Genomic DNA, 15418 nt, shown 5'->3' with positions numbered 1-15418 from the left:
CTCAGAAAGCTGATACTTAGAAAGGGAAATGAAATGCACTGAATCAGAGATTAGGTGTTAAGACTTACACAGAGAAGCTCCAAAACAGATTTCTTGGCACTGGAGAGTTCATTATTTCAGGCCCTGGCTAGTCATAGGACTTAGGAAATCAAGAGGATGTGTCAGATCCTGTTAAGTCTCCCTGAGAGGCAGAGGTGGCCAAAGGGGAAAGCAATGGGGGACAGCACGGAGTTTGATAGCAGAAAAATAGAGGTACTTAGAAAATAAAACTTGTATATGATCATCTGCCAAAGCAACCATCAAATCTTTATTGAACAAAAGTATGATAAAAACGGGACAGGTCCAAGTTGTTTCATTTCAGGCATCGTGTGTGGAAAGAGTGGGAGCTTGCAGAATCGCCTAGTGAATGAGGGCTCTGTTAGCAAGAAACCACAGATAACTTGAACTTGGATGAGTCCCAGTTGCCTTAGCTACATAATGGGAATAACATCTCCCACCAGGGTTGTGAGGACTAAATGAGATATGTACATAAACTGTTCGATAAATATAATACTAATAAAATAAGTATTCAATAAATATTGTTTCTTTTCCTTTCCTAATTAATCTCACATTTTTCATTGCAACACTGCGTTTATAGATGATACATTTATAGAAAACATTACAACTTGAAGGACTGTTGATTAGAGAATTTAAAATAAGTAATGTTCCAGATTGTGGAGATTTACTATACACATAAGCTGCGGGGGGGGGGGGGGGGGGGAGAATGTTAACTAATGTGATACACATTGACTTTTCACAGAATCATTTGAGTAAATCAAATTTCAAAACAAAAATTTATCTTAAAACCCCTCTATGGTTTCATTTTCCTTACCTGTATGTTATTTAGTTAAATGTCTGGTCTCTATATATGTTCTCTCCAAGTCTGAGTGAATTCCCACCATGGAATTTCATTTCATTTGCAAGTCAACCATTCAGCACTTCAAAGGTGGTACATTCTATTGATGTCTATGAAACATTTCATTCAAAAACTATTTCCTTGCCATTTGATGAAATCCTTGTAGTACCTATTACTGTATTCATCACTTTATCATGCTTCCCTCATTTATTAGCTGTCCTCCTATGACCATCAACCATAAATTATTGCTATTTCTTTTTTTTTTAAGATTTTATTTATTTATTTGTCAGAGAGAGAGAAAGAGATAAAGAGACGGAGAGAGAGCACAAACAGGGGGAGCAGCAGACTTCCTGCTGAGCAGGGAGCCAGCTGCCAGGACCCTGGGATCATGACCTGAGTCCTGGGATCCTGGACCTGAGCCAAAGGTAGATGCTTAACCAACCGATCCACCCAGGGGCTCCAAATTACATTTCTTACAAAAATTGTCTAATACCGCAACAAAAAGCAAAAAAACAATTTTTTTTAAGGTATGGAAAGAGAACTAGTTTTCTACTTATGTAGAGAAACTGGCTAATAAGCCAAGCCACAGGTTTTTGTTTTTGTTTTATGTTGTTGTTACTTTTTTTTTTAAAAATATTTTATTTATTTGAAAGAGAGACAGGGGAGAGAGCACAGTGGGAGAGTGAGAGGGACAAGCAGATTCCCCACTGAGTAGGGAGCCCAATGTGGTATTTGATCCCAGGACCCTGAGACCATGACCTGAGCCAAAGGCAGACTCTTAACCAATTGAGACTCCCAGGTACCCCTGTTTTTGTTTTTTTTTTTAAAGCTTTCCAGTGATTCCAATTCGCAGGTAAAGTTGAGAACTCATGATTTAGCATTTAAAGGTAACTATAGTAAAATTCTAGTTTCTAGTAATGATGGAGTCATTTCTTTACAGACTAACTTCCTTACAGGTAATAATAACAAAATGTGAACAAAAAATTAAACAAAAAGCTACTTGGAGGCCTGAGAATGACCAACAGCAGCAGGTAAAAACTGGAGGGTTGTTTACCATTAAAAGAAGGGAACTTGCAGGAATAAGATGCGCAGATTGTGGCTTGATGCTTGAGGGCTCTCTTCTTCACTAGAGTGGGAGAAAGCTGCAGCCTCAGCGACCTGAGATATTAAGGACAGAGCTGGAGTTGGCAGAGCAGATGGAAAGTTAGGAAAGGAATGCTGCAAAGGAGGGAGCAGCAGAAGGAGCAAACCTAACTCTGAATCTAAACTCTGTCCAAATCCTTGGCCCGCTTGTGCAGGGAGATCCCTATAGGCCCACTAAAAGGCTACAGCTCAAAACTGAAAGAACTGATCAGACATTTGAGCTACTATTTATGACAGGGAAGACAGATTTTGAAGTTTCAGTCCTGCCAAATGAACTGCCTGCCAGAACAAAAATAACACTCTTCAGAGAAATGTAGCAGAATCCAGAATCCTTATTAAGATATCATCTATAATGTCTAGCATAAAGTAAAAAAAAATCACTAGACAAGCAAAAAAATAATGTGACCCTTCCTGAAGCGAAGTGCAGTCAAACTGACTGATTATGACATGTTAATAGACAAATACTTTAAAACACCTATTGTAAATAGCTTACAAGAAAATATTCTTGTAATTAATAAACCAATGGGGAAATCTCAACAGAGAAACAGAAATAATAAAAAAAAGAACCAGATGGGAATGATACATGTAAAAAATATAATAACTGAATGAAAATCCATTGGATAGGCTCAACAGCCTATTAGAGACAGCAGAGGAGTTGGTGAATTAAAAATTACTTAATAGAAAAAAAAAAATTACTTAATAGAGAGGCACCCGGGTGGCTCAGTCAGTTAAGTGTCTGCCTTTGGCTCAGGTCATGATCCCAGGGTCCAGGGATCGAACCCCGAGTCAGGCTCCCTGCTCAGCAGAGTCTGCTTCTCCCCCTCCCTCTGCCCACCCACCCCCACCCATGCTCTTTTTTTCAAGTAAATAAATAAAATCTTTTTTAAAAAATTACTTAATACAAATTATTCAATTTGAAAAATAAACAAGATTGAAGAAAAACAGAGCCTGGAGACATGTAGGACGATATCAGGGGATCTAATAAAAATCTACGGAAGTTCTAGAGAGAAGAAGGCAGAAAACAAAATTTAAATAATGGCCAAATTCTCTCAAATTTGGTAAAAACAAAAACATCAACTTACAGATGCAGTAAGTTCAACCCCAAGCAGGACAAATACAAAGAAAACCATACCTAAGCACATCATAGTCCAACTGCAGAAATCCAAAGATAAAAGAGCCAGAGAAAGACATTACATACAAGAGAACAATGAGACAATTGATGTCTCATCCCAAACAATGGAAGCCAGAAAACAAATGCCTTTAAAGTGATGGAAAAAAAATAAAAAGCAAAAACCATCAACTCAGAATTCTATCTTTAGTGAAACTGTCCTTCAAAGATGAAAGTAAAATAAATCATTTTCAATGAACAAAAACAGATGATTTGTCAGTGGCAGGCCTGCACAATTCTCAAGGAAATTCTTTAAGCTGAAGAGAAATGATAACATATCATTTGGATTCACAAGAAGGAATGAAGAGCACCAGAAGTGATAAATATTTAACAAAAATAAAAGAAGTGATAAATATTTAACAAAAATAAAAGACTATATATACATTCTCTTTTAATTTTTAAAGAGACATGGACATGTTTAAAACAAAAATTATACCATTGTAGTTAGATTTATTATATATCTATAATATATATAAAAAACAAAGGGAGTGAATGAACTATACTGTTGCAAGTTTCCATAATTTGTATGAAGTTGTAGAATATTAACACTAGATTGTTGTAAATTTAAGATGTATGTTGTACATCCCTAGAACAACCATTAAAAAAAAAGTATAGTTCATAAGCCAATAGAAAAATTCAAATGAAGCACTAAAAATATTCAATTAACCTGAAAGGCAGAGGAGCAGAGGGAGAAAAAAACCAAAAAGACACATATCAAAAATTATATTAAATATATATAACACTGTATGTTAACTGGAATTAAAACTAAAATTTAAAAAAAGTAAACAAAAAATTCTATTAAACATGAATCAAGTATATACAACAAATAAAAGACAGAGATTGTTAGGCTAGATAAAAAGCAAGACCCAACAGTATCTTATCGAAAAGGGATGAACTTTAAACACAAAAACACAGAGCTAAAAGTAAGTGAAAAGAGATCATGTAAATACTAAGCACAGAATTCATTTCTATTTGGCTTCAATATGTATAGTTATATGGTCTTTTACATTTCACGTTCCAGTTATATTTTCCTGTTTTTTTTTAATGGTTTACATTTATTACACACCAGTTATTATCAACCAGGATCTATATCAACCTCAAGAGATTAAAAACAAATAAATAAAACACATGCAATTTTGGAGGACTCTTTTGGTTTTAAACCTTTGGGCTTCATTCGACCCTTGACATTTTTCTTTCAAATCACTCATACAGCTCCTTCTCTCTCCCTGCTAGTATTAATGAAACATCTTAACAAGGGAAGCCTTTCAGGACTCGCAGGTCTCCCTTATCTCTATTCAAAGAATTTCAGTCTTTGATCTAGCTATTAGAGCAGGTTATGAGTCTTAGTCATCTTTGTTTATTTCACTTACATTTGATAGTCTTTCCTTTTATTCACTTTATTATTGCTTTTTCTGGTTTACATCTACTTCTGTGACCCTGTGGTTGAGATGCCCTTCGGCACTGCACCCGTCACAGGCTAGAACACACCCTTGCCTCACGTACTTGACGTCCAACTCTTCGTTTTACTTATCGGTGTTGCTTTTCTATTTACAAGTCTTTGAGTTTAGCTCTTTCTACAGAAGGGACTTTCTTAAGAAGTTGACAAAATTAGACAAGCTTAACTTTTGAAAGAATTCTTCTACATTCTTTAAGCAGTATGAAAGCTCTGATACTGCCTCAAACTCAGCCAGTTCCTAGCTGGAGCGGGGCTGGAAAGAACAGGACTGTAATAACAAAGAAACCTCACACTAAGCATGACTACAAAGAATGGTTTTGTGGCATGTGACAAATTTGGTCAACCATGTAAGTGAAAGGAACACCACCAACTCCCTTCTGGCTATCCTGGCTTCGTAAGCAATTGTCTATCCCAACAAACTCCACTTGTGTATGGCACCAGCTTTCACCCACAGTGACCTTAGAAAATAAACCTAATACACAAAGAATCCCATGGCAGACAGAACCCCACTGTTTTAATCACTTTAGAAAATGTTTTAAGATGTTTTAAGAAGTGACTTCTGTACAAATTCAGGCCATGTTTGAATGTAGAGACCTAACGTAACTGTAGCACTTGATAAAGGTTATTTTAAAGGGCCATGTGAAAGACGGAAATACAGAGGGACCCCCTGGGTTGTTGTTTACTTCTGAAAACTTAAGCCCTAATCAGGTGCTTTGAGACCTTTTTTCAACACTGGCCATGTCTTAAAATATGCAGGACAGATCACCAAGGGATTTGGTGGTTAGCTAAACACTGATGGAATGAATCATTTCAGTTTGTCATGCAGTTTTAAGTCAAGATTTAAGGCCCTGCTTATGCCTCCTATCAAGAGTAAATATCACACATCCTGTTTATAAGTACTGGCTTGTTGTCCACGGTTCTTCAAAGAGCTCGTGACACCCCCCTAACTCACACCCCACCCTACCCCCAATTTCCTGCTCATTGGGTGCTATAATCCTACTCGTTTTTAAGAAATGCCTCCCTCAACAAAATACTCTGCATTACAGTAAATTTTAAAGAAAATACTTTATTACATCATGAAAAAAAAGGGCATCAATCAACTAGATTCATACTTGTTTGAAAAAAAAATTGAAAATTTATTAATTAGACAGTATGTGGGCATCCTGTTCCACATGGGAATGAGAAGATGCTATAGGTTCTCTAAGTATTGCACAGTCTGAAAAAAAAAAAAAAAAAAAAAAAAACGAACCAAAAAAGGGAAGGGGAGAGAGTGAGAAAAAAAATAATCACATGATCTTGGGAACCATCTCACATTATGAATACTCTACCAAGAAACATTTAAAAAAGAAAACCCTTTGTTTCTACAGTAGCTTTGAGTTTACAGTTCTTGGAATGACTGTATTCCATTGAAGACCTCTCAGTAACAGGAAGCTTCACTTTAGCAATCCCATGTGCAAATATTAATAAAAAAATATATAAAATAATGCAGTTCGACTCTTGCCATCACCCCGACAATCATAACACCTGTGAAAACTTTTCTTCTTGAAAATGGGTTAAGCTGTAAGTTTAGCCTGAAGCTCCATCTCCGCAGCCCGTTTGAGTGCAACATCCACTAGAAGCTGAAATCCACTAAAATCCTGGTTGAGGTCTGGCGGAGTAGGGGGCGGAGTGTTGAAAAGACCACTCTGTGGATTTGCACTTGGTCCAGATTTACATGAGTCCTCGGGGTACAGGAGGGAGGTGTCTGTGAAGCTGCCCGCCGCTACCCGCTGTCTGTCTGTGTTCTGTCCCACACCTACCGGCTGGCAGAGAGGGAAAGGCACGTCTTTCAAGGCAGTCACAGTGGTATGACAGATCACTGACGGACGCGCCAATATTGATCCTGGGCACGACGGCTTGGGCGACAGCGGCCTCCCCAGTGCTGGGTTTGGTCCAGCTGTACAGGAGTGAAATGGGCTCTCCTCTAGAGCTGGTATGAAGTTTTTGATGCCCATGGCTGACTCCACAGAGCTCGCTTCAGAAATCTTGGCCCCACGGCGGGAAATTGTGAACTGATTTGGATCTTTGCCATCTTTTCTCAGCATGTCTGGGAGGAGCCTGCGGCGGGCGTTGATGAACCAGTTACAGACCTGAAATCATACGGGTATGCTTCAACACTCGGCAGACACGTTCTGAGAACCTTCTGTGGGATGCCTAATTGATCTCTTTCTTTGCAGTAAAGAAGGCATGAAAAGGCTTATCGGAACTTCCAAAGTTATTTCAAGGTATTCGAGCACTGCCAAGAAAGAGAGCTATTTCCTGCCATAAACCTCCTCCTCTTCTAATACAAATCCCCCCCCCCTTTTTTTTTAAATCTCATCATCCTTAAGCCTTTTCAGGAGGAAGAAAAGGATAAAAATTCTCAAATGTCTGAAAATGAGTTTAGGGAGGGAAGTTTACCCTTTAACGCTCCTCCTTATTAACCTATTACCTACTGCCCCAGCATTTAAGTTAACCAACTACAGGAAAACTTTACCTGTATGAAAAGGGCCACTTCTCCCAGTTACTGATTTTTCCCAGTTCCAATGACTGTGTCAACAGACATAACATGAATTACCTCACTGAAGTCTGTCCTTGTTTAAATATCAAACCAGTTTCCTGGGCAATAGAGGAAGATTTAACCTCCTCTTTATGTTTGGTGCATAAAAGAAGGCCCTTTTAGGCATTAAAGGAAATGCTATTTGACAGATGACTGTCAAGTGTTTCTGTTTCTCTAAATAGTCAGTTATTAGCTTTTAGTACTTTTAAAGTTTTCAAGAGAAAATTCTTCTTCTTCTTTTTTTTTTGAGTGGGGAGGCATTTAATGATTTGACAAACAGGAATGCTATAAAATGTCTTTGGAAAGGAAAAGAAACCACCTCCCCATGCATACACTTCGAGTTCTTACCTGTAGTGTAGACAGGTGTGTTTGTTGGGACAGTAATGCTTTTTCTTGCTCTGAGGGATAGGCATTGTATCGGTGCTCATACAACCAGTCGCGGAGAATCTGAACAGACTCCTTGGGCAGGTTGCCCCTTCGCCTTCTCTTGCCTGCACCAGCAGAGGAGGAGAGGTCCAGGGGGATGTCCATGTTGTCATCATCCTCCGTCTCACTGCCTGATGCTGCAACAACACCTGGTCAAGGACAAAGGCTTTTATCAGGGGAGCACCGAATGGACAGCTTATCTCTTCTGACCATATAGCTTGCAACCATACTGTCTTGACTCCTGGGAGCCAAGCGAAGGACCAGTATTTTCTATTTTGATGTATCAGACCACATGTCAAAGTCTCAAGGGTAATCTGACCAGTGGCATGTTATAGATTCTCAACCAACTGTCAGGAGCCCTTTCATACCCACTTTCCTGTAAAATATAATTTCTCACATTCCTTCTGAGTGATGCTCAGAAAAGTCCAGTGCAGCTGGGGGGGGGGGGGGCGGGGGGGGCGGCGGCGGGCGGGGTGGGCAACGCTGCACCCAAAGTGAATAGTTTGTTACATGCGAAACAGAAAAGGTGCTTCAGCAGATGGAATGTATCTAACACCCTTTTCTTTGAGGTCACTGCTAACTTAGGAAAAACAATCCAAGGGTCCTAATGTACATTTTAAATGCTACTCTGCCTCCTTCTTCCATTGAAAGCTGGAAACAAAAGGGCAGAGTCATACATTTATCCCACTTATATAAGGAGGGAAAATTACACACAACCCAGTGTGTGTATATATATATATATATATATATATATATATATATATAATCTTTTTTTTTTTAAAGTAGGCTCCACATCCAGTGTGGAGCCGAAAGAGGGGCTTGAACTCACGACCCTGGGATCAAGAGCTGAGCTGCAAGCAAGAGTACAACACTTAACCGACTGAGCCATCCAGGCGCCCCAACCTAGTTAGATTTCTGAAGGTAAAATGTATGTCAATTTTTTCTGCCAACTCCATGGTCATTTCTTTCTCATTGCTACCTACATTTATTCAAACTATACACCTACTTTTAATGGACAACACTACCGGTCACGTTTTACTAAATACAAACAGCCACTGAAGTTTTCAGTTTCATTATACAAAAATATTTTTCTACTCCTAGTACTTGAGTAAGAGGTCAAAAGATGCTAATACTGAATAAACTTTTTAAATTTCTATAAATTTCAACTGGCAGTTTAATCAAAATCTAAATACTAGATACCAAGAACTATAGTTCAGTCTTAAATTATTACATGACAAAGAAAACTGAATATGCACCCCCCCCCCGGAAACTCTCTTTTGTCTGTAAGTACTTTAATCCTACCAGAAATCTTAAGAATTCACAGCCATAGAGAATATTTACATCACATATAATAGACTGGGGTCAACAAAAATTCAGACCTGGCTCCTTTAACATTTAAACATAATTTTGAGAACTTTAAAAAATTTAAATTACAAATGCTACGAACCCTCCCCCCTTTCAAAACGACAACTGGCAACTCTGAATGACTATAAAGAAACATATTCTCTATTTTGAAGACAATCTAGAATGTTTAAAATGTAAATGAATTACAAACTATCGCATGCTTGAAAATACCAGTATTTCTATATAAAGACAATTAAAATAACATGAAATTGAAAGAAAATTGAAAGTTCTTAACTTTGTTGATGCAATTCAGAGTGGTTTACCTTGATAAAAAAATAAAAGAAATATTCCACAGTGATAAACCATTCGATGCATTAAAAACATTTTTTAACCCATCCTTTTAAGGCATTTTAACACTCAAAAAGTTACTCATTCCAAGATTCGTTGATGAGCTAGCTCACAGTTAATTGAGTCTGACTTCACTTGGGGACACATTTGTAGTTTTGGACTGCAGGGGGCAGATGGTGCTGGAGGGAGTGTCCACAGAAAAGGCAGAACCTTACAAAGACAAAGTAAAGCAAGTTCTAACAAAAGAGCAGGATGATCTTGCAAATTCACTTTAGCTCAAGGCTTAACAAACAGCCATCAATAAACAGCACAAGAATCCGAAGTTTTAACCGCCATGTATTTGATGTTCCCTTTCCCAGAAGTTTTCATTAAACTGCTTAAAAAAAAAAAAGTTAAAAAAAAAAGAGGCACATTTAAAACTGAAACTGCTTTCACTGTAGAATAGATGAGAAACTTTTAAAACCTATATTGAAATTTGGGTAAAGAACTATTAATAAATACCTTAAGAAATTAGAAATGAGTTCCTGTTTTACATTTACCTTAATAAAGAAATCTAACTTTTAAAAAATGTGTCAAGTAATTGAATGACTAAGGCAAATTTGAATAAAGCAATTTGTTTAAACTCTTCAATGTCTGAAAAGCCAGACATTCTTCTCAAGCCTATAATCCTCCTCCACCCCCCCCAAACTAGAAAAGTGTGAAAATTTCCTCAGTGAACAGTGAATTCCCAACTGTAAGTTGATAATAACAAAGAGTTTGAAACAAACAAAAAACCCCTGAAGCCTGCCCTTTGATCTGCTTGCTCAGTTTGACAAGAAGCCTGATCTTTCAGAATAGGTTAGTTGACACACAAAAGGGTTTCAGTTAAGCAACACTAAACTGCAGTGTGACTTTACTCTGTTCTCAGTTCATTTAAATAAATGAATGCCAGGCCTCTGGACCTCTTAACAAGTATTTCCAATATGTGCACAAAAGCTGAAGTAACAGGAAGTTAAGACTTCAAGTTCCTTGGCCACACCAGCTGATATTTCACTGCAGCAAACCACGTTTGCTGCTGTCAGGACTGTTTTCATTAAAACTCTCCCTCCGGATTGTGGCTCAGCTTGGAAAAACAAAAAGACTTTTCCACGTTACTCATTTCCTATTGTAACAGCTTTTGAAAAGTTTCCCGGTTACCACTTGTTTCCAAAGGTCCTGCTCTGCTTACACTTTAAAAAATGTGGTGGCGGGGGAGGGGGATCACAAGCCTCTTACCCCATCCACATACAAGGAAATGTTCAGAAAGCCACAAGATGGCCTATGGATCCCACAGCGCGAAAAATCAATCTTTTCTTAATAGGACCTGGGGTTGGGGGTGGCGAGGGAAGGCCAGAGATCGTGGTTGTGAAGTTGGGACTTTTTAAAAATATCTGGAAGATGCCAGAGAAGGATCTAGAAATAGGAATAATCGAAGGAAAAGTTTAAGTATACAATTAGGAAAAATGGAAACCTAACCTAACAAGTTTCCTGATTAGAGTATCTCAGGAGATGTCACGGGAATCGTAGTTAACACCCCAGGCACAAACTCCAAGGTGCGCTTGGCTGGACCCAGCTGGAGAGCAGTTCTAAAGCAAGAATTCCAAACTGACAGAAACTAGGAGTAAAAAGACGTCGGGGACATTCCTCACTGCATCTTCTCTGCTTGTTTTAAAGCCAGTCGCGGGGTGGGAACCTTTTGATATCCTCAGCTTTCTAAAGACGAGACACTATTATCACAAACCAGGCTTACCAAATCTCGGGCCCTGCAACTGAGTTTAAAGTACTTTTGTCTCCAAGAAAACTTGAAAAGATTTTCACAGACTTTTATAAAACAGACAACAGTCCAACTGCACAAGCCAAGCAGGACAGATTTCTTCCCGGCTCCTGGCTGAGCAGACCCGGAACGCGGGCCCCCTCCAAGGTAGTTTTAGGAAAGGGGCGGGGAGGCAGGACGCAGGAGGACAGGAGGAGAGGGAGGGGCCCAGGAGGGAGGACAGCCAGGGAGGCTTTTGTTCTTGCGAGTTTCTCAGCCTCAACTGAAATGGGCCCCTCCAACTACACGACTAGAGGACTTAAAGAGTTTCAGATTACAAGAAGAAACTAGAAAACGGTGCTGTGAATCTCAACATTCTGAGGGGTCTGCCCACCCTCAATAGGATTTGCCGGGAAAACCTAAAAAGGGAAAGAAACTGGGCAATCTCAGCAGTCTCGGCTCCCCCGCACAAGCTGTGAACCAGTCGCAAAGTTTCCCTTCCAACACGTCACCTTTCATTGTTTCCATGAGTCGGCGCTCGGTAGCAGGCAGGACCTTACCCGGCGCGCCCCGGGCCGCTGACCCCGAATATTCCCACCCCGCGGCCAGCCTAGTTCCTTTGCTGGGGGGTGGGGGGGAGGGAGACCGGGAGGTACTCGAGAGGGGGTTCCGGGGAAGGGCGCGGGGCGCTGGCGGTGGGGGGGACGAGGAGAGCCGCGGGAGCGTACCCGAGGGGCTGCGGGGGAGGATCTGCGAGGCAGATCTGCGCTTTCCCCATCCGAGCCCGAACAATGGGGGGAGCCCGCCCCCGGCGGAAACCCAGCTTTGCTTTCGGCTCCCAAGACCCACTCTACAAAAACAAACCCAACCGATCGTCAGTTCCACCAGGAGAGCGAGAACGCCTTCCAGGAAGGATCTAGACCGGTCAGTCCTTGTCGAGGTGACACAGCCTCCCAGACGCCACCCCGGGCGCTCCCCGCGCGCGTTTGTTACCGAGTCCTTTTAAACATCCGAACCTCTAACCCCTCAACGTTCTCAACTGTCCCTTGGGGGATGGTTCGCTGGGAGTCCTACCACCAACTACTATGAATGTCCCGGGTGTTGACATTTAATTTTACTCTCCCTGGGAAAACATGGCTTAAGAAACTCCGTGTGTTTTGAAGCCACCGGCCCAGAATGAAAGGAACAGAACTCCAAGGTGAAAACGTGGCCGAAGGAACCCTCTCGGGTTGAAGGCTGCCCCACTAACAATACTGAGTTTTGGCTGTATCCGCTGGACGAGTCTGAAAGAATGTGGAGTTACAAAAACTCCGGGACGCTCCTGGGCATGCGCAGCAGCCGCCCCCCCCCCCGCCCCCGCGCTGGCTTCCCTGAGAGATTAACTTCTGTTTTGAACCACTCCACATAAATCACAACAGAAAAGCCAACTCTGGCTCACCACGGAACGTTCGGGGTACCTCCCAGTCAGGGACTCAAAAAGTTAACTTCAAAAGGGAGTTAACATTCTTTGACCTTTCGTGGCGGTGGGTTTTTTTTTTCCCTGTGTATTTTGTTTTTAAACCAGACTGACGGCAAGTTTTAGTTGTAACGCTTCCAGAACGCTTCGTGGAAACAATGACAGACTCACTCTGTGCACTTACAACCAAGCCTGCTTGTCACACTTGGACTCATTCTGACTACACGCCGCTTTAAGCTGCTCGCCGTCAGTCCTAACTCTTCATCTTGCTCCAAATTCATCGTGGGAAAACTTTTAGAGGCTAGGAGTTTTTAAAAGTCTAGCTTTCCAAGGCTACCGACACCCTCGGGCGGTTTGGGGGCCAGAGTCGCATTCCTTGATTGTGAAAACACCCCATCCCCAGCGAAGAGAGTGTCCGGGCCCAGCTGGGAGGGAGCGGGGGCCCGGGAGCACAACTTTCAGACAAAGGCGCCGCCGCTCCGCGGTCCCGGCCGGAAGAATCGGGGCGGGGGTCTCCCGACCAGGCCCACACCTCCGCCCGCAAGAACCAGCGAGAAGCCACGCGGCGGCTCCGCGGAGTGTGGGGTGTCCGCTGAGACAATGAAACTTGGAGGCGCACAAACAAGGCGCTGAGCGTGTTTCTTGACAACGTGCCAGCAGCGTGGAGAGGCCCGTCTCCCCACAACAGCCCCTCGTGTTGTGTCTAGAAGGAAAACAGCAACTGCCATTTCAGACGCAGCCTCAACAAAGAGAACCGCGGCGGTTCCTGCCTGAGAGCCCGGGGCTGAAAAGTCCACCAAGTCACTCTCGCCCCAAGCCCGGAGGGGCCCGGTGGGGCCCGGCGAGCACGTTTCCCCGGCACCCGCGCCCACGGCGGGCACAGCCCGTCAAGCCTTACCTTTCTTGCTTTTCATTCTGGAACTCCCCTTCCAGCGCGAGGCGATGCTGGGGTCGCGAGGGGCCAGGAGCGGGGGCGCAGGGGGCACACGATTGTCCTCCTTCCGGACCGACTCTCCCGTAACTTGTAGGACGCGCTCCAGCCGTTATTGCTAATCAAGGCGCTCGGATCCCAGGCGCCCGCTCCTAGGGTGGAATTCAAGTGACACTTGGGCTTCCTCCTGCCGGGATCTTCTGGCAGCCGGCTTGGGGACTCTCCCTCGCCCAACTCACTCCCCTCCCCACCCCTCTCCTTTGTTCCCCGCTCCTGCTCGTCGTACCTCGGCGCTGTCAGAGTGAGAGAGGCGAAGAGGGAAGGTACAGGAGGTCCTGCCTCCGCCCCCAGCCGCCCGCCCCGTCCCCCGCCCGCCCCGCCGCTCCTCCGCCCCTCCCCCGCACCTTCCAGTTGGGGAGGACAGCACCGAGCTCTCGGGCCGCGCTGCCTCACTCCGCGCCTCCCCGGCCGCTGTCACCCGTCCCTCGTAGGGGCGGCTGGGCCCAGAAACCCGATCCTTCCTCCCTGCTGCGCGCACGCCGCCCGCATCCCTCGCTCGGCGGCGGCAGCGACACCAGCCGGGCGCCCGGGTTTCTCCTTTGGGCCTTTCTTCCTCGGGCTGGCGAGGGTGCGTTTGGTTAGGAAATTGCAACAGATGGAAAAAGGCTGCCCCCTCCTCCACCCCGGGGAAGAAAAGGCTCCCCCCTCGTTTTTGACAGCTGCCCCAAACTCCACCGTCCCGGCTCTAGCCGCAGGAGAAGACAGCTGCTTCTGATTCAAGGGGCGGGGCACCGTAGGAAAAGTATTCGGGACAAGAACCAACTTCTTCCAGAATGCGCGGCTGCCATTGACACGCGGGTGCGGCGCGTCGCACCCTGCCCTTCCCGGGGCTCTTCCTCCAACCCGGACGGCGGTGGGTGGGTGGGGGCGGTTAGGGGAGGAGGGTGAGACACAGACACCCCAGGCAAATGTCTGTTACCCCGGGCTAAGGCCGTGAGTTCCGGACTGGATTGCAAGGCAGTTTCAAAATCTAACACGTTGCGGACAGACACTTGTCATGCTCACATGCTCTTTAAAAAGTCTCAGCCTGGGGACTGCCCGGGCGCGCGCTCGCCGCACTGCAAAAACTCGGCCTGAAACCCCCACCCTCGGACCCAGGCGGATGCCGCCTTTAAGGAAAGGGGGCGACCACACTGGGGCTGCTCATCTGTTTCGGTAAACAGTCTACTTTTAGGACTTAAGCCCTGTTAGGGGACCCCTTCTCCCCTCGGGTATTTCAAACAGAAACTACCCATTGAGTAAACACATGTTCCTGTTGGTTTATTTTGGTTGAGAGTTAGGGCTCCAACAGGAGTTCCTTGATGAGATTACCCTTTTAAAAGACCAGATGCTGTTTGGCTGATTTCAAGAAACGCCTGCCCCCTCCCCGCCCTCTCCGCTGGGTCTAGTTTTCGCGTGTGTGTCCCGTTGTTTTTGAAGTAAACGAACTGTCGCATGCCGCTGTAAGACTTTCCCCATCACTTAAAAAAAAAAAAAAAAAAAGCCAAACCGTAAATAAGCCTAGTAGAGACGTCAGCGCCCGAGTCTGCCTCCAGTTTCGACTCTGTGCTGTTTTTGTTTTGTAACTTCGATGGAGAAGCCGGCAGGAAAAGCTCCGTGGAAATAAGGTTAAACCCGAGGAAGACTAAGGCAGCCAAACGATGACTAACTAGACTTTGGAGCCTCTGTTTTAGGATTACACTAAAAATTAAAGCCAGCCTCCCACCCACTCGCCCTCCCAAAAAAAGACACCCCCGCCTCGAGAGTGAATTAAGGCCAGAGTTTACAAAGCTTGGGTGGTTTTACCAATTACAGGACTTAAAATGAATAAACAAGGAAAAAAGCGTCATTCTAAGAAGGCAG

At 43.7% G+C, this 15418-nt stretch overlaps 1 protein-coding gene across 2 annotated transcripts; it reads right to left on the bottom strand.

The window, feature by feature from the left end:
* Window positions 1-5708: 5708 nt before the first annotated feature.
* On the bottom strand, window positions 5709-14710 carry TGIF1 (TGFB induced factor homeobox 1). 2 transcript variants are annotated; one of them, XM_045886987.3, is made up of 4 exons: window positions 13921-14710; window positions 13484-13668; window positions 7589-7815; window positions 5709-6791 (listed from the first exon to the last, which is right to left on the bottom strand). In XM_045886987.3, exons 2-4 carry the CDS (start codon window positions 13497-13499, stop codon window positions 6216-6218), a joined length of 819 nt encoding a protein of 272 aa, XP_045742943.1. In that variant the 5' UTR covers window positions 13500-13668; window positions 13921-14710; the 3' UTR covers window positions 5709-6215. The 2 variants fall into 2 exon arrangements, with proteins under 2 accessions (XP_045742943.1, XP_064433943.1); XM_064577873.1 differs by lacking the exon at window positions 13921-14710 and having other exon boundaries at window positions 13484-13819.
* Between the last annotated feature and the right edge of the window lie 708 nt (window positions 14711-15418).

This window comes from Mirounga angustirostris, unplaced genomic scaffold, assembly GCF_029215605.1.
Source record: "Mirounga angustirostris isolate CCGP_5_RB_7025 unplaced genomic scaffold, mMirAng1.0.hap1 SCAF_14, whole genome shotgun sequence".
NCBI classification, from domain to species: domain Eukaryota; kingdom Metazoa; phylum Chordata; class Mammalia; order Carnivora; family Phocidae; genus Mirounga; species Mirounga angustirostris.
The sequence above is the reverse complement of the archived record's forward strand: the minus strand, read 5'-3'. Positions and strand labels throughout refer to the sequence as shown.

Bases quoted from the DNA above. Each gene is read 5' to 3' on its own strand.
- TGIF1 (XM_045886987.3), bottom strand. The intron at 6,792-7,588 runs GTAAGAACTCGA...GTATGATTTCAG, and splicing joins CACACCTGTCTACACTACAG to GTCTGTAACTGGTTCATCAA.